The sequence below is a fragment of the Amyelois transitella genome, chromosome 30, assembly GCF_032362555.1.
Source record: "Amyelois transitella isolate CPQ chromosome 30, ilAmyTran1.1, whole genome shotgun sequence".
NCBI classification, from domain to species: Eukaryota; Metazoa; Arthropoda; class Insecta; order Lepidoptera; family Pyralidae; genus Amyelois; species Amyelois transitella.
In genome coordinates this window covers 812,566-831,326 of record NC_083533.1, presented here as the reverse complement: position 1 = coordinate 831,326, position 18,761 = coordinate 812,566, and the positions used below count along the sequence as shown (strand labels likewise).

Genomic DNA, 18,761 nt, shown 5'->3' with positions numbered 1-18,761 from the left:
TACTGGTTCGAATTGAAAAATTCTTTTTGCGTCAAATAGACCATTTATCGAGGAAGGCTTTAGGCTATAAAACATCACGCTGCAACTATTAGGAGCGAAGTAATAATGGAAAATGTGAAAAGAACGGGGAAAATAATTCATTCTTGAGGGCTTAAATGATGCCCATAATAACTATTCCACGCGGACGAAGTCGCGGGCACAGCTAGTTTTTCTAATATAAAAGAGAGCATTTCAGTGAATATGAGTTAAAATATTATAATTGCTGTTCTGTTGAGTTCAACGTAGCTGTATTTAATATTATTATTTAATAGTTGTAAAATAAAAGCTATGGAAACAAATTTGTGTTTTATTGAAATAGCTGGTATTCATATTGACGTTATAAAGAGAGATTAACAGTAATATTGTTACTTAGAACGTCGTTAATCGAAAGTTTAAGTTTCCTGGTTAAAATGCGCAAGTAAAGGGTGACCTTAATCGGCATTGTACCAGTGACTCGTTGACTTACGTTAGTTTGAGTGCTAACCAATGTTCTTACGGTGAGGGAAAACGTCGTGAGGAAACCTGTACATTCAGGCAACTGAACTTGTAAACATGATCCAATGTGAGTCAGGTTGCCCTGCAGAGGTAGTGGAGGTCAGATGGATCTTAGTCGTAAAGATGTATCACTGAATTCTCTTCAGAAAGATATATATGTTACCTTTATCTTTCTGGAGAGGATTCATGACTAGGTAATGTCAGGAGGAAGAAGTAATTGTTGATAAGGTAGTGTAAAACAAAATTAACTAAATAACGAATCTTTATTTTAATATATATATAATGGCGATATACATTCATACATACATAAAATCACGCCTCTTTCCCGGAGGGGTAGGCAGAGACTACCTCTTTCCACTTGCCATGGCAATATATATCTATAAAAATAGATCAATAATTTACCTAATTCTATATTTGAGCGATGCTTTTGATTTAGAGCATTTATACGATGAAATATGTCACGGAATTAATTTTAATAAATTGAGGTTTCAAATTTTTTATGTACCTAAGTAATTTGTGTGGATACAAATTTAGACAAGACTAAAAACAAAACTAATAACTTATTCTTTATTATAATTATGTACCTACTAATTTTCACTTTCCGTTGATAGTTGTAGAGATGTATATAAGACAAAACATTTCCGTATCTTTCAAAATGCCCTAATTAAAATAATTAAAAAAAACCAGGTCATTTCATTCACCTTTTGGCTTAAGAGAATGTGTATATAAATTTATTTACATAATGTTACATACCTAACTACATTTTTTTATTTCTATAACCTCAATAGGTATATTAATTTTTTTTCATTTTTCGCCACTTTCAAGAAAAGCCTTGTCACTCTATATCTACCAAAGACAAAATTTCCCGCGCTAAATGCTCTCTGGTTTCAAATTGCAATAAAAACCTCATTTTTATTAACTTTATGCCTCTAAACGATTTTCGAAAACACCGCTCCAAAAGCAGCTGTTAAGGTCCTCACGACGCCGTATATGAATTGTCTCACGAAGTTATTGTTTAAAGCGAACCGGAGCAATAATACCACGACGAAGAGAAGCACGCTGTAGTGGACGTAGAACATTCTGGAAAAGAAAAAATAATCAAATAAGTATCTGCCTAAGTAGTTACTAAGTAATATCGCGTGGTTTCCGATTCCAATCTACATAGATAGATAAAATAATGATGTAAAAATTTGAGAATATTAGATATATGTATAACATTATACTTAAAGATATGAAATAAAAAATGTTTTTCTTTTTTTATTCTAAAATATATGACCCTAGTACAGAAGTTTCATAACAGATGGCGCTGAAAATAATCGCGAGGTGGCGAACGATGATTTTCAAAGTTTGGTCCAAGTTTGCAAAACTTGTACCACAAAATAAAAATGTTATCAACTTACCTCCTGACATGTTTCCTGGCTTCCTCCAAGTCCTGTTCCTTCTCCTTCAGCAGGTATTTCCTCGTGCCCTTTATGAAGTTGCAGTAATGTTCGTCCCAACTAGAAATTGTAAATAAATATATAAATAGATAACGCATTTAATTGATTACACACACAAAATACAATATAACCAACGGTCTTGAGAAGACTGATAGGCTACTTTCGGCTGTTCGGATTAAAGGTAGATTAAAAGTAGACTTGGCGGGGCACTGCCGTACGCCCAGAGAGACTTTGTAGTACCCAAGGAATTATCTATTTTAGTACTCATACATATAATCACGTCTATATCCCTTGCGGGGTAGACAGAGCCAACAATTTTGAAAAGGCTGATAGGCCACGTTCAGCTATTTGGCTTTAAGATAGAATTGAAACTCAAATAGTGACAGGTTGCTAGCCTATCGCCTAAAAGAAAAATCCCAAGTTTATAAGCCTATCCCTTAGTCGCCTTTTACGATATTCATGGGAAAGAGATGGAGTGGTCCTATTCTTTTTTCTATTAGTGCCGGGAACCACACGGCACTATTTAGTATTTTAGTAAGTACTCACTTGAAACTTTTAGGGTCTAAGTTGTAAATCGCGGCGTCCTGGGGCGTGAGTCTGCTCCGCAATCGCTTTACGTTCTCATTGTGGAAGACCCATTCTCTTTGCGCGAAGAACTTGAGCACCTTATTCATGGCTTGGAGTCGATGGCTGACTGTGATTAAGTTCATTCTGAAAAGAAAGTTGTCAAGGCTTTATAAAATCCTTTTTGGGGCAGGCAGAGCCAACAGTCTCTAAGAAGAGACATTCGTATATATGATATTGCATTCTCGCCTCTGAACTAAAAGGTGCCGGGTTCGATCCGCGATCGAATTACTGATTCTCGATGTCGACTCGATTTTGATCGTAACTCGACCGCGTCAAGAGTAAACCTCCAGGTCACGGTGGTAAAAGAACTTTGTATATATGTACCTACTATTTATTTGGTTAAGTATTAATTATTAAAAAATATACCCAGTACCGTTGAGTTAGTATCCCATTCCATTAACGTAGTCACGAACTTACTTTGGGCTAGCCCCAAAATAAGTGTGTTTTACCAAAAAAAAAAGAAAAAAATTACCGCCTTTTTGTAGCGACGGCCATTTTGGATTTATCAAAATGTTTGCAATATCATTCTGTTACAAAAACGAAAAATACGAATACTTAGGTACTTACTGCATTTTGATGCCAAGAAGTCGGACTGTATACGCGACAATGTGAAGAGGTACAGTCTGCGTGAATAATTCCATTGCTTTTTGTGCGTATCTGAAAAATAATTTCACATCATTATAATTATAACCTTATATGTGTTAAGTCTTCAGGATAACAGATTAGTACATATATACAATTAAAATAAGATCTAATAGAGATATACAATCACGTCTATATCCCTTGTGGGGTAGACGGAGCCAAAAGTCCTGAAAATACTGATAGACCTACGATACCTATATGAATCTCAATTATATTCAGCTGAACTTAGCTTTTCAATTTGTCATCACAGTTGGCTCTGTCTACCCCGCAAGGGAAAAAAGACGTGACTATGCGTATGTAGGTCAATAAACTCACGTGTTATCAATGGCCGCGCCCGAGGGGTACCAGAAGGCTTTATCCAGGGGGTACTCCACCAGGTACTTGCGCAACGCTTGCTCGAAGTCACTAATACAAAGTTCTTTTACCACCATGACCTGGAGGTTTACTCTTGACGCGGTCGAGTTACGATCACAATCTAGTCGACATCGAGAATCAGTAATTCGATCGCGGATCGAACCCGGCACATTTAGTCAGAGGCGAGAATGCATTAACATATATACGAATGTCTCTTCTTAGAGACTGTTGGCTCTGTCCACCCCGCAAGGGAAAAAAGACGTGACTATGCGTATGTACGTCAATAAACTCACGTGTTATCAATGGCCGCGCCCGAGGGGTACCAGAAGGCCTTATCCAGGGGGTACTCCACCAGGTACTTGCGCAACGCTTGCTCGAAGTCGATCCATTTTGTGGGATTCTCTCTTGTCGTGCAGTTGTAAACTCGCGCTTCATTTGGCCTGGCGACGAATGGTTTGAGTAATTAAATTTCGTAATGTGACACTATATGACGCCAGATCAGGTCGTTATCTATCTGTAGCGGGGTAGACAGAGCCAACAGTCTTGAAAAATTGAAAGGCTACGTTCAGCTGTTTGGCTTAATGATATACTTAATTGAGATTCAAATAGTGACAGTTTGCTAGCCCATCGCCTAAATGAAGAAAATGATTGTTCATTTAGTTTAAAAGTATATGCCTTAGTCGCCTTTTACGACCTATATGCCTTAGTCGCCTTTTACGACCTATATGCCTTAGTCGCCTTTTACGACATCCGTGGGAAAGCGTCTGTCTACCCCGCAAGGGATATAGACGTGATTGTAAATCTCTATTAGATCTTGATCAAAATAATATTTTTTTTGTATATGAGGTATTATGTTGTAGTCGGGCAATTGTACACGCGGGCTTCATTTGGCCTGTGGCCGGAAGATTTAGAATAGAATAGAATAGATTTATTTTCAAAATTGGACACAAGGTATCACTTATTGACGTCACATCACTTAAATCTAATTGTAACTACTACCGCTTCCAAAGCGCATGTGTAGAAGAAGCGGCGGTACAAACTACACTGCAGCATTTTCATCGGACGTAAATTTACAAATATACCTACTTAGATCTCTTAAAACCACATCGGGGACGAATGCACATTGTCTACATTAAAAAACATGAATGAATGTAGAACTAATTTAATTAATTAAATCTCTCCTGTTTCCAAAAATGGAGTAGAGTCACCCACAAAAGTGTGTGACGTTTAGGTAATACGTCAGAGGTATTGAGAGACAATTTAAAGATTGAAGTTGTTGCGATATTTCTACGCTATAAATCACAACAGCCAATCACGCGACGCTATCAGCCAATAACGGCGAAGATACTAAATCGCGCAAGCTAAGATTTCACGAATTGGAGCATATATCCAACAACTTAGCATAGTGTGTCGCGCAGTTCCCCAGGCATCACACCTGACGGAAGAGCTTCCCTTGGAGGCGGTCGAGCTCGAACTATCGCTCCCGCTACAAAAGCGTACAACATAGACAATAGGTAAGTAGTAAAATCTATACTAATGTTATAAAGCTGAAGAGTTTGTTTATTTGAACCCGCTAATCTCAGGAAATACTGCTTCGAATTGAAAAATTATTTTTGCGGTAAATAGACCATTTATCGAGGAAGGATTTAGGCTATATTACATCACGCTGCAACTATGAAGAGCGAAGAAATAATGGAAAATGTGAAAAATAGGGAAAAATTTTCACCTTTGAGGGCTTCACTGATGCCCAAAATAACTATTTAACGCGGACGAAGTGGCGGGCACAGCTAGTATACCTAAGATATAAAACGGGACGATATTAGGTAGGTACACATATTGAGTTGGCCTCGAAGTAAGTTCGAGACTGATACTAACTCAACGATACTATATTTTTTTTATAATATGTACTTACATAATAGGTACTTACATAGATAAACATCGAAGAACCAGGGTCCAGGAAGAATCGGAGAAAGTTCGTTTAACATCATGCCCTGGCCGGGATTCGAACCCAGACAAGCGTACTAACCGTTTTATTTTGCGACTTGTGGCGTATAGATATCGCCACACTTATAATTAAAAGTTTACTTGTCTATGGCGGTCTCCCAGGCGGCAGCTATCAGCGTGTCTATGGCCACGTCGACAGGCAGCATGTCAGCGTGTGCGTCACCACGACAGCAGAACACGTGCAGCAAACCTTTGCCAGCAGCCGCCACCACCCCGCTAGGACCGTTGAGGTTCTCTATCCAGCCGGGGAAAGGGTGCTTAACTGATGATATCACTAGAAAAGAATATATTTATTTTCAAAATTGGATAGAAGGTATCATTAGGGGGAAAGGGTGCTTAACTGATGATATCACTAGAATAGAATAGATTTATTTTCAAAATTGGATAGAATGTATCATTAGGGGAAAAGCGTGCTTAACTGATGATATCACTAGAATAGAATAGATTTTTTTTTAAATTGGATCCAAGGTATCACTAATTGACGTCACATCACTTAAATCTATTTATAACTACTACCGCTTCCAAAGTGCATGTGTAGAATAGAAAAGAATGGATTTATTTTCAAAATTGGACACAAGGTATCACTAATTGAGGTCACATCACTTAAATCCAATTATAACTACCGCCAAAGCGCATGTGAAGAAGAACCGGCGGAACAAACTACACTGCAGCATTTTCATCGGACTTCGATATATAAATATAGATCTCTTAAATCTAAATCGTGAACGAATGCACATTGTCTACATTAAAAAAAAACATGCATGAATGTACATAGAACTAGTTATTTCAATACGTCAATTTACAAATGTAGATACAACACTTTGAACCACCAAATCGATGTTCACAACTCACCTATGGTCGGTCTGAAGATAGCAACAGGATATCCCTTGTTACCGTGCTGCTGTACCACGTGTTCCGCCATTGATTTCGTGAATGTGTACGTGTTCGGTTTAGGCGCTATGAACCTGTAACAATTGACATCAAATATTAAAAACATAAACCTAGACGAACGTATCTTTATCAAATTAAGGACGTCCTGGTAAAGGGTCAGGTCAAAAGTACCCGAAACCGCCGAGCTTGCATGAAGAGAGTTATGAATGTGGACGAAGGAAGTGTGCAGAGATCGTGACAAGTGGAAAGAGGTAGTCTCTGCCTACCCCTCCGGGAAAGAGGCGTGATTTTATGTATGTATGTATTTAAAACATAATAAAACATACATACTTAAACATACATAGACTTCGTACGCGTGGAATCAATACCGCGGGAACTCCGGGATAAAAAGTAGCCTATATGTTATTCTGGGTCTTCAGCTACCTACATACCAATTTTCATCGTAATCGGTTCAGTAGTTTTTTACGTGAAAAAGTAACAAACATCCATACTAACATCCTGACATACTCACAAACTTTCGCATTTATCTATAATATTAGTAGGATTGTGTCGTGTGGTTCCCGGCACTGAGGAATAGGACTACTCCATATCTTTCCCACGGATGTCGTAAAAGGCTAATAAACTTAGAATAATACTTTCTTCTTGGAGATGATGGGCTAGCAACCTGTCACTATTTGAATCTCAATTCTATCGTTAAGCCAAACAGCTGAACGTGTATCAGTATTTTCAAGACTAATTCTACATTCATTCATGTTTTTTAATATAGACAATGTGCATTCGTCCATGCATCGTCATTTGCAAATTGGCGTCCGATGAAAATGCTGCAGTGTAGTTTGTTCCGCCGCTTCTTCTACACATGCGCTTTGGAAGCGGCAGTAAGTAGTTATAATTACATTTAAATGATGTGACGTCAATAAGTATCCAATTTTGAAAATAAATCTGTTCTATTCTACTGTTGGCTCTACCCCGCAAATAAAAGACGTGATTTTATACATATGTATGTATGTAAAAAATATATAAAATTAAAAGTCAAACTCACTTTGGCGTAATCTCAGTCATCAGCTCGTCCGGCACTGACTCGGCAATGGCCAGCAGCTTTTGCAGCGGCACCTTGGGCGGGTACACGTGTTCCTCCACTTCTGACAGTTCAGCGTTGCTGTACGCCGTCGAAACGTGAACGAAGACCTGGGGAGAAGACATACATACATACATACAGTCACGTCTATATCCCTTGCGGGGTAGACAGAGCCTGTATTTCAAGCTGGTTAGTTGATACCATTTACGGGCGTCAACCAAGTAAATAATATGTAAGTATTTTATACTGTAATATGTCGTGTGATTCCCGCATGATTCCCGGCACCAATATAAAAAATAATAGGAGCACTCCATCTTTTCCCCATGGATGTCGTGCTGGATATCGAAATAAAATAAACGATAGGATGGGCTTAGTCGCCATTTACGACATCCATGGGAAATATGGGATTCTTATAGGCGATGAGCTTGCAATCTGTCACTATTTGATTTTTGTTAAGTTAATTGTGAATATAATAAGTATGTATCTTAATTTTTATAATAAAGTTTTCGAGTAGATTGTTTATAAGATTAAATAAATAAATTTATATATTATCTTATACAAATAATCAAATATACCTAATTAAATAATATACACTAATATTAATTATTTTATAACAATAAAAAAAATAAAAAAAACTATTCTAAATTACAAACTAAAAACATTATTGATTGACTGACGGCCTCTGTGGCTCAGCGGTAGTACGCTTGTCTGTGACACCGGAGGTCCCGGGTTCGAATCCCGGTCAAGGCATGATGAGAAAAGAACTTTTTCTGATTGTCCTGGGTCTTGGATGTTTATCTATATAAGTATTTATTATAAAATATAGTATCGTTGAGTTAGTATCTCGTAACACAAGTTTCGAACTTACTTCGAGGCTAACTCAATCAGTGTAATTTGTCCCGTATATATATATATATTATTATTCAAATTTTGTCCCCTAGGAAGGGTATTTTAAATAAATAAGTTTTATAGATTTACCTGCATTTTGGGCAGCCTGTCACAGATCTCCAAAAGCCTGATGACTGACAGCACATTCTGTTCCACCGCCATCTTCATGGCTTCGTCGAACTTGAGAGTGGCGGCCGAGTGGAAGACAATTGACACCTGCAAAAAATATATTTCATCTATAATCTATACATACATATAATAAAACAGTAAAAATATTTTGTTTGTACATTTAGTATTTTTGACTGAAATGGATAGTGGGACACTTGAATGAATAAAAGAAAGCAAAAATTTTTTTTCTTATTTCTTGTAAATAAATAAATATATACGGGACAAATTACACAGATTGAATTAGCCTCGAAGTAAGTTCGAGACTTGTGTTACGAGATACTAACTCAACGATACTATATTTTATAACAAATACTTATATAGATAAACATCCAAGACCCAGGCCAATCAGAAAAAGTTCTTTTCTCATCATGCCCTGGCCGGGATTCGAACCCGGGACCCCCGGTGTCACAGACAAGCGTACTACCGCTGCGCCACAGAGGCCGTCAAAATCTATCATCATGTTATGGGCATAAGTCCCATCCGCTTAATACTGTAGCGGGAGCGATGATTTGGCTCGACCGCCACCAAAGGGAAGATCTTCCGCCAGGCTGGGTGTTATGCCTGGGGAACCGCACGACACACGATGTTGTGTCGGAGGTTGTATATAATGCTCCAATCCGCGAAATCTTTGCTTGCGCGATTTAGACTTTTCGCTGTTTTTTACTTTATTTTTGTAACTTGTCGCGTATAGATGTCGCCACATTACTTAAATATTTGCGATGATTCCGCGATGACTGCGCGATCGGTAAAATAATGCGACTGAAGGCAAGCAAGCAAGGAAGTCCTTAGTTTTTTTAAAACACTAATCAAAAGACTGTATTCTGATGCATCTAACATTTGAGTGTACTTATATTTATGTAAGTTTATAAACATTTTATTTATGTATGTTTATCATTAATTAGTTTGTAATTAATTGATTGTTGTAACGCATCCTCAATGCTTTTAATCTGCGCTGCCTTTTGATTATGGATTTTCCTTTTTATTTTGGTTGACTGGAAGAAATCCCGATTGGGATAAGTCCGCCATTGTACATAATCTTCTATATCCAATGACTGTTCTATTTTTGTTATATTTATTTGTATGTGCAATAAAGAGTTTATAAACAAACAAACAAGTTTTCCAAAGAATATGTTACCTCCTGTAGCCGCATCAGGGACTCCTGCGTCATCCCGAGGTCCGGCCTGGTGATGTCTCCGGCCAGCATGGACAGCTTGTCCAGCTGTGACGGGTTCGATGCCCGGATTGGGTCGAACACCTGCAAATGTGTAATCAAATTATCCTCCTGGAAGTTCCAGCAGCAGTTCTCCTGGAAGTGTCGTGTGGTTCCCGGCACCATTACAAAAAAGAATAGGACCACTCCATATCTTTCCCACGGATGTCGTAAAAGGCGACTAAGGGATAGGCTTATAAACTTGGGATTCCTCTTTTAGGCGATGTGCTAGCAACCTGTCACTATTTGAATCTCAATTCTATCACTAAGCCAATCAGCTGAGCGTAGCCTATCAGTCTTTTCAAGACTGGTGGCTCTGTCTACCCCGCTAGGGACATAGACGTGATCATATGTATGTATGTAAGTTCCAGCAGACCCGAGATAGCCAAATAACCAGCCTCTGTTATTCTGCTTATTAGCCAGTTTCAGACATTTCTTTTGAAATAAGCAGAACTTTTGTAATTTTGTTTCTTGTGTTTATCAGTCTCAATGTTTTCTGTGTACATACATAAATTAGTAAATAAACAATAAATTAATAAATTCAGTTGCTGAACAAAAACCTATAAAGGAAGTTATACGAGTTTAAGGATTCTTCTTTTAAGCAATGGGCTAGCAACCTGTCACTATTTGAATCTCAATAACATCATAAAGCCATACCTACACCTGAACGTGGCCTTTCAGCCTTTGTTGGCTCTGTCTACCCCGCATTTTAAAGTACTAAGTGCCTAAGTAGTTTTTAGTGTACCTATCTCCTTTAAATCCTCGGTTTATATAACAATGTAAAAATCAACCTTATCACCTCTCGGTAAGATAATTTAGAGTGCAATTTTTAAATGGTGCCGTGTGGTTCCAGGTACAATAAGAAAAAATAATAGAACCACTCCGTCTCTTTCCCTTGGATGTCGAGAAAGGCGAGTAAGGGATACACTTTAAAACTTGGGATTCTTCTTTTAGGCGATGCGCTAGCAACCTGTCACTATTTCAATCTGGATTCTATCGTCAAGCCAAACAACAGCTGACCGTGGCCCATCAGGCTTTCCAAGACTGTTGGCTCTGTCTACCCCGCAAGGGATATAGACGTGATAATATGTATGTACAATTGAACTCTTACCGGTGATTCTATCAACTGCTGTAATCTCCTCTCCGGCGTGACCTCCTTCTTGTGCCTGACCAGCAAATATAGGCGGTCGACGTCGGGGCAAGTAGCTAGTATACGCTCGATTAATACCTGTAATATGAAGGGTGTTAGTAGGTAAGTTCTTTCATCTTCTTCTCTCCTCTTCCTCCTGGCTGGAGTACCGGTTGCATCCTCACCATTCTGGAGAGGAGCTCGGGGTATGATTCAAATAGTGACAGGTCACTATTGCAATCTCAATTCTGAGAAACTTTTCTTTACTAAATTGTTTACAATTTCATGGTTCTGTAGTAATATAGATATTTATTTAATTTATTTATATTCATAATTATTAGTATCCGACCGAAGCTTCGGCTTCGGCTTCGGCTTCGGCCACCTTCGGCCAAAAAATCCACCTTCGGCGAAACATTCGGCTTCGGCACAAAATCCGGCCGAAGCCGAAGGTTTCGCCGAAGGTCCGAGCGACCGTCGAGATTGAACGAACTGTTACGAAAGTCATGAGGCGGCGGGGAGTCACTGTCAAAATATCACATTGCTGATTGCATGCATCAAAACAAGTCCGTACGTGTATTTAAACGAGTGTTTTTGTAAGAAATCAAATCATTATTTTTTACCAGTAGGTAAATCACAAACTTTTATCTATTCAGTCAGTCATTTCAAGTCTGTTGGCTCTGTCTACCCCGCAAGGGATAAAGACGTGACCACATGTATGTAGTCTACTTTAATTTCGACACCAACGCAACGGCTTCGATGGTCCAGTGGTTAGCCCGTGAGACTGTGAAGTTGGCGGTCCAAGTTCGAATCCCAACAATTACAAGATATTTTTTATTATTAAAAATATATTTTTTTTGTATTGTTTGAGTATTTTATGTAAAAAAACTGAAAATCAAAATACTACATATAATAAAACGGTAAAAATATTTTTTCTGTACATTTAATATTTTGACTGAAACGGATAGAGAATTTTTTTTTACATTTTTTGTCTGTCTGTATCTGACTGTATGATTAAAATTCAACTCGAAATTTACGCGGACGAAGTCGCGGGCAACAGCTAGTTTATCTCTAAACCAACCACCTCTATGATATATCATCATCTTCTATATGAGACAGTCAATATATAAACCTTCAATATTGAGGTTTTGAAATGATTTTAATATTAATTGTAGCTTGTAGACAATATTGAACAAAATTAATTACTGAGTGCTGAGAGAATATAAACCTTCGGCTTCGGCTTCGGCTTCGGCCGAAGGTTGTGGCGATAGCCGATTAATCGGCTTCGGCTTCGGCCAAAAATAGACCTTCGGTCGGACACTAATAATTATGTACATCAAGGGGGGGGGGGAGGGGGGGGGGGGGGAAGTATAGAATTTAAATAAAATAGAAATTTAGTACCTACAATGGCGCTACTATTTTTTTAGAGAAATACCTATCTACCAGTAGGTTCATTTTTGTTTCTAACCAATTTTATAAACTCAAAAACAAGTGACGAAGAAAAAGTGACGGGTCACTATTTCAATCTCAATTCTGAGAACATTTTCTTTTACCAAACTGTTTACAATTTCATGGTTCTGGAGTATATCCCTTACCTTCCCCATGAACCCAGTAGCTCCCGTGATGAAGATGGACCTTCCAGCGTAGAACTGGGGGATGACAGGCGCGGACACTGACTCCCGGCGGGCTACCATGGTACCTGTAGAATTACTATTAGATATCATCCCTGAGATACAGATTCTGAGATACAGGCATCTGCTTAGTTCAGACACCAGTCTCTCATATTCATATTCTTACCTATGTTATGTATTGTACTTGATATTTGAGAGAAAATAAAAATATTTGATTTTGATTTGATTTGATCACTACCCTGTAATTTCTAAACCTGCAGAGCATGCAAATCTTAAGATCAGTGGCGCCATCTCTACGCCACAAGTCACAACAACCTGTCACGCGACGCTATTAGACAATTTTTACTAATATTATAAAGCTGAAGAGTTTGTTTGTTTGAACGCGCTAATCTCAGGAACTACTGGTTCGAATTGAAAATTTTTGTGTTGAATAGACCATTTATCGAGGATGGCTTTAGGCTATATAACATCACGCTGCAACTATAAGGAGCAAAGAACTAATGGAAAATGTGAAAAAAAACGGTAAAATTAATATCCTTGAGGGCATTCAATGATGCCCAAAATAACTATTCCACGCGGACGCAGCCGCAGGCACAGCTAGTATAATTATAAATTAGTTTGTATTTTTAATGGCAAATGTAAATTGATAAATAAATATTTTCGTACAGGCTTAAATAAACTTGGGATTTTTCTTTTAGGCGATGGGCTAGCAACCTGTCACTATTTGAATCTTGATTCTATCGCAAGCAAAACAACCGCTGAGCGTGGCCTATCAGGCTAGGATAATTAATAAAGTTAAGTTTAAAATGTATGTACCTATTTAATAGCTTTACAATAAATCAACTTGATTATGCTATAATTCATAGTTGACAAGTCACATCATCGTAAAAGTGAGGTTTATGAAAATTGTTTATTTGTTTCTGGTTAAATACATGACCTTGGTTAACATTGTATGTTACACTTAAAGCCTTGCATGCTATTCAGGTTAAAAAATTACTTACATCCTAGTAACTAATATTATAAATGCGAAAGTTTGTGAGTCTATCAGGATGTCAGTACCTATAGATGTTTGTTACTCTTTCACGCAAAAACTACTGAACCGATTACGATGAAATTTGGTATGTAGGTAGCTGAAGACCCAGAATAAGATATAGGTTACTTTTTATCCCGGAGTTTCCGCGGGATTGATAAGGTTTCCATGCGGACGAAGTCGCGGACGGCCTCTAGTACTTATATAATCACGTCACATATCCCTTGGGGGATAGACAGAGCCAACAGTCTTAAAAAGAATCTCTGAATGTCCGAAAGGCCATGTTATTTAGCCTAATAAGATCAGTTCTATTAAAAAGACGTACATACAGCTGAACGTGGCATTTCGGTCTTTTTAAAACTGATGGCTCTGTCTCATCCAGAAGAAATATAGACGTGATATAATGAACGTATGTAAGCTTGGGATTCCTGTTTTGTTTTGTTATAATAATGTGCCGTGTGGTTCCCGGCACCAATACAAAAACTAATAGGACCACTCCATCTCTTTCCCATGGATGTCGTAAAGGGCGACTAAGGGATAGGCTTACAAACATGGGATTCTTTTTTAGGCGATGGGCTAGCAACCTGTCGCTATTTGAATCTCAATTATATCATTAAGCCAAATAGCTGAGCGTGGCCATTCAGTCTTTTCAAGACTACTGACTCCGTCTACCCCGCAAGGGATTTCGACGTGACCATATGTATGTATGTATCGTTGGGATGCTATGATGATTTAATCGTAGTTGTGAAACAAAAGATAGTTTCGCATAACTGAATAAGTTATCGCCTAATTAGCAGGGAAAATACAAGGAGAATTCACGATGACAAATAATCACCTCATCCTTTACCGGGTCATGAAACTCAGTCTAGTAGTTTTTGAGTTTATAAAATCGGTTTTAAACATACAAAAATAGTTACAAACATACAATTAAACCTACTGGTAGAAATTTCTCTAGAAATAAGTACAATTTTTTTTATTAAGTTTAAATTCTATACTTTCCCCTTGATGTACATAAATATATAAATAAATAAAATAAATATACAATTTTTTTCTCTTTATAGTTTACTCGCTGTGCCCGCAACTTCGTCCGCGTGGAATAGTTATTTTGGGCATTATTGAAGCCCTCAAGGATGAATTATTTTTCACTTTTTTTTCACATTTTCCATTATTTCTTTGCTCCTTATAGTTGCTGCATGATGTTATATAGCCTAAAGCCTTCCTCGATAAATGGTCTATTCAACGGAAAAAGAATTCTTGCGTTGATTTTCAATTCGCACCAGTACTTCCTGAGGTTAGCGCATTCAAACAAACAAAATCTCCAGCTTTATAATATTCACAAAAACGGCGTCAGCGTGCCTTAGGTACTAGGGGGCACGTGTTCATGGCCGTTGAAATTAAAAAAAAAATCCCTTAGCCCTTGGCCGGAGAAGCGAAGTATGCAGGGTCGACTGACCTCGAGATAGGCCCTCTACGCTAAACATCTATTTGTTAAGCAAATGAATGACGCGATCTCCTAAGTACTTATGAATATGCTAATAATCTTCTAGGACTTACAAACTACTTTTTAACACTAACTTTGAACCCTATTACTTAAGATTTAGTGCCGACATTTTTAGACGTTACAAACATAAAGACAAATATTTTGTCTGGGCAAATAGACGGTTAGTTTTATTTGGATGGCGAGAAAATGTGATATTTTATTTGCGGATGTAACTACCTTTAGTAAACATGCATTTCAAGATCAAAGAATAATAGTGAAAAATTATTCATCCTTGAGTTGCTTCAATGATGTCCAAAATAAATCCGCGTGGAATAGTTATTTTGGGCATCATTGAAGCTCTCTAGGATGAATAATTTTCCCAGTTTTATTTTTCACATTTTCCATTATTTCTTTGCTTGTAAAAGTTGCAGCGTGATGTTATATAGCCTTAAGCCTTCCTCGATAAATAAATGGTCTATTCAGCACAAAAAGATTTTTTAATTCAAACTAGTAGTTCCTGAGATTAGCGTGTATAAACAAACAAACTCTTCAGCTTTATAATATTAAATAGAGATATACATAGTATGGCGCAGATGTCAGATTCTCGCCTCTGAACGTCGAACGAACGAAACGTCCCGGGTTTGATCCTGATGGAAAACTAAGTGTTTCTGATTGGAATCCATTGCTTTGAATGTTTATCCATATTAGTATCACTACACTGCATTTTATTAAGTTCCTCTATTTGCTCTGTCTGTATGTTAGCTACCTCCACGCTAATGTCGGAAAGTTGCGGATTTTGTACGAACAGGTACAAAATCACATACATACATACATATGGTCACGTCTATGTCCCTTGCGGGGTAGACAGAGCCAACAGAAGTCTTGAAAAGACTGAATGGCCACGTTCAGCTATTTGGCTTAATGATTAAAATATTGACAGGTTGCTATCCCATCGCCTAAAAAAGAATCTCAAGTTTGTAAGCCTATCCCTCAGTCGCGTTTTACGACATCCATGGGAAAGAGATGGAGTGGTCCTATTCTTTTTTGTATTGGTGCCGGGAACCACACGGCACTACAAAATCACGAACAGAAAAAAAGTAAAAAAAAAACATGCTTTTTTCCCTTCCGTATACGTAATCATTAGTTATTTGTAAACATTTTTAATTTATTTAGTAAACATCAATTATTATCCTTCTTCTACAATTATTACCCACTTCGTGTATCGTAATGTACTGTTAGCGTCTTGCTAAAATGTTATTGCTAATAAATGGCACGTAGGTATTTGGTGTAATGAATACTTGAGTCTACGGACAAAAAAATAAAAAAAGTAGTTTAAAAAAAACACAATTGGACCGTATGTTCCTAAAATTAATAAAAAGAAAAACATAGATACTTTTGATCAAAATTAATTAAGTTAGCACAATATGTACAATAATAAACTATGTAATGATATGAATATATAAGTATTTATTATAAAATATAGTACTTATCGTTGAGTTACTTCAAAGCTAACTCAATCTGTGCAATTTGTCCTGTATATATTTATTTATTACTTAATAAAATCTTTCAAATAAACAAATTGGAACAATATGAGACTAAGTTTTATTATTTTTTAATTACAATTTCGTTTTGGCAGGAATTTTTTATCATTTATTTATTTATTTACCATAAGTTAAAATATGACTGGTGGAGTGGGAAGGCCTAGACGAATATATCTTGATCAAATCGGAGACGTTCTGGCAAAAGGTCTGGTCAAGAGTACCCGAAACCGACGAGCTTGCATGAAGAGATTAGAGTTATCAATGTGGATGAAGCGAAAGAAGTATGCAGTCGTGGCAAGTGGAAGGATTTATGTGGGTATGTATAAGCCAAAATTCAGATTTTTTTAAATAAATTATTCTTATCATTATATCTACAATAACAGTCGCACCCTTTGTGCGACTGTTATTGTAGATATAATGACCTAAAATATTTTTATAAGTAGTATTAATATAAAAAAATGTGTGGTTCCCGGCACCAATACAAAAAAAAAGAATGACCACTCCGTCTTGTTCCCATGGATGTGTCCATGTCCCTAAAAACGCTCCAAGGAATACTTGGAATTCCTCTTTTTTTAAGGCGATGGTCTAGCAACCTGTCACAATTTAAATCTCAATTTTATCATAAAACCAAACAGTTGAACGTGGCCTATCAGTGATTTCAGGACTGTTGACTCTTTCTACCCCGCAAAGGATATAGGCGTGAATATACGTACGTATTAATAAAAAAAACTTAAGTCTAACCAATTTAACCGTACATTAAGATAAATAAGAATCATATTAGTCATATAGTTTTAACTAGATCAAAATCCATATGTGATAATAGATAAGCAGTTTGATAAAAATGGCAAGATAAGTTTTATTTACATTGAGTGAGTCATCATATAACTACAAATATACGATAAAGATAAATGTTCGTGCCAGATTTCAACGAATTTACTATATGAATTCAATAAAATATGTACACGTTTTTGCCGGCCGTTTTGCTCGTCGAGTCTAACTCAAATCCCACGGGACAGCAGGTTTACCTATGTGGGTGAAAATTATATATATTTTACCATAAACATTTTTTTTTCTCCTACGGTTTTATATAAAAAAACCCCATGCAATTCCGCACATATCTTCTTTTAATAAAAAATAATTAAAATACATTTTTAAATATATTGTTAATATAATGTTTTATTATTACTATAGATATACTTTCAAAATTTAGATCTATTTATTTAAGAAACTAGTTTTAAACGAGTCAAGAAGACCACACAATATTTTTTCACTAATATTTTTTCATAAACTGAACGTAATACTCTAATAATAAAATGCATGATTAAAATTATAATACATAAATGAGAATAAATCTTTCTTAAACATAATTTTTATTTTTATTTTCGATCGTACTTTCAATGTCTTAAACAATTTTTTTTATTTTTTCATGAAATATGATAAGTAATTGAAAAACAACTTCACTGAAAACTTTTGTATTTTCACCATTAGCAATATTTTTTTTATAACTTTCCTTAGTTTATTTTATTTTTTAAATTATTAAAGAGATAGTTTAAAGGAAAACATTTAGTTATTAATAAGAATTATTAACATTTTATTAGGTAATTAATTAATAAAATTTACATAAGCGCGATTTAGTAAGCGTTCAAAAAATTACTTGACTTAAAAAATTAAAGCGAATAAAATATTGTAATAAGAAGAATATTCAAAGCAATATTTATTTATTTAATTAATAAAAATTAACCTAAATAATTTAAAATATATACTCAATCGCTCACCTGTTACTATCAACCTTTTTTTAACACAAACAAAACACTTAACTATGTCACTTAAAAAATTTCAACTCGAAATTCACCGGTATGTCCTTTATCAGTCACGACTATCCGTCCACTGACATCGCTGGGCTTCAAAAGGAACATTATAACACATTCAAAACGTCACAAAACTGGATAGATATTTAGCAAATTAATTAAATTCGTCATCAGTTAACGTTAATCCATTCAATTGCGAGGTTAAAAACATTTTGGTGCAGTTACAAACGTAATTAAGCAACGTTATTATAGTAATGAAGGAAAAGAAAGACTATTTTTTTTATTATGACAGGTTGATAGCACAGTAGTGGAG

At 36.4% G+C, this 18,761-nt stretch overlaps 1 protein-coding gene across 1 annotated transcript; it reads right to left on the bottom strand.

The window, feature by feature from the left end:
* Window positions 1-778: 778 nt before the first annotated feature.
* On the bottom strand, window positions 779-18,539 carry LOC106143075 (putative fatty acyl-CoA reductase CG5065). Its single transcript, XM_013345049.2, has 13 exons — window positions 18,416-18,539; window positions 12,554-12,657; window positions 10,944-11,060; window positions 9,758-9,877; window positions 8,545-8,670; window positions 7,531-7,676; window positions 6,453-6,565; window positions 5,682-5,874; window positions 3,890-4,036; window positions 3,168-3,257; window positions 2,520-2,684; window positions 1,935-2,033; window positions 779-1,614 (listed from the first exon to the last, which is right to left on the bottom strand). Exons 2-13 carry the CDS (start codon window positions 12,650-12,652, stop codon window positions 1,464-1,466), a joined length of 1,566 nt encoding a protein of 521 aa, XP_013200503.2. The 5' UTR covers window positions 12,653-12,657; window positions 18,416-18,539; the 3' UTR covers window positions 779-1,463.
* Window positions 18,540-18,761: the final 222 nt, after the last annotated feature.

What these genes read in the sequence shown, in the direction of transcription:
- LOC106143075 (XM_013345049.2), bottom strand. Translation starts at nt 12,652, where the DNA reads ATGGTAGCCCGCCGGGAGTCAGTGTCCGCGCCTGTCATCCCCCAGTTC. An exon ending in AGCAGTTGATAGAATCACCG is followed by an intron (nt 9,878 to 10,943) that starts GTAAGAGTTCAA and finishes ACACATTTGCAG; the next exon opens with GTGTTCGACCCAATCCGGGC. An exon ending in CTTCTTGGCATCAAAATGCA is followed by an intron (nt 2,685 to 3,167) that starts GTAAGTACCTAA and finishes CTTTCTTTTCAG; the next exon opens with AATGAACTTAATCACAGTCA.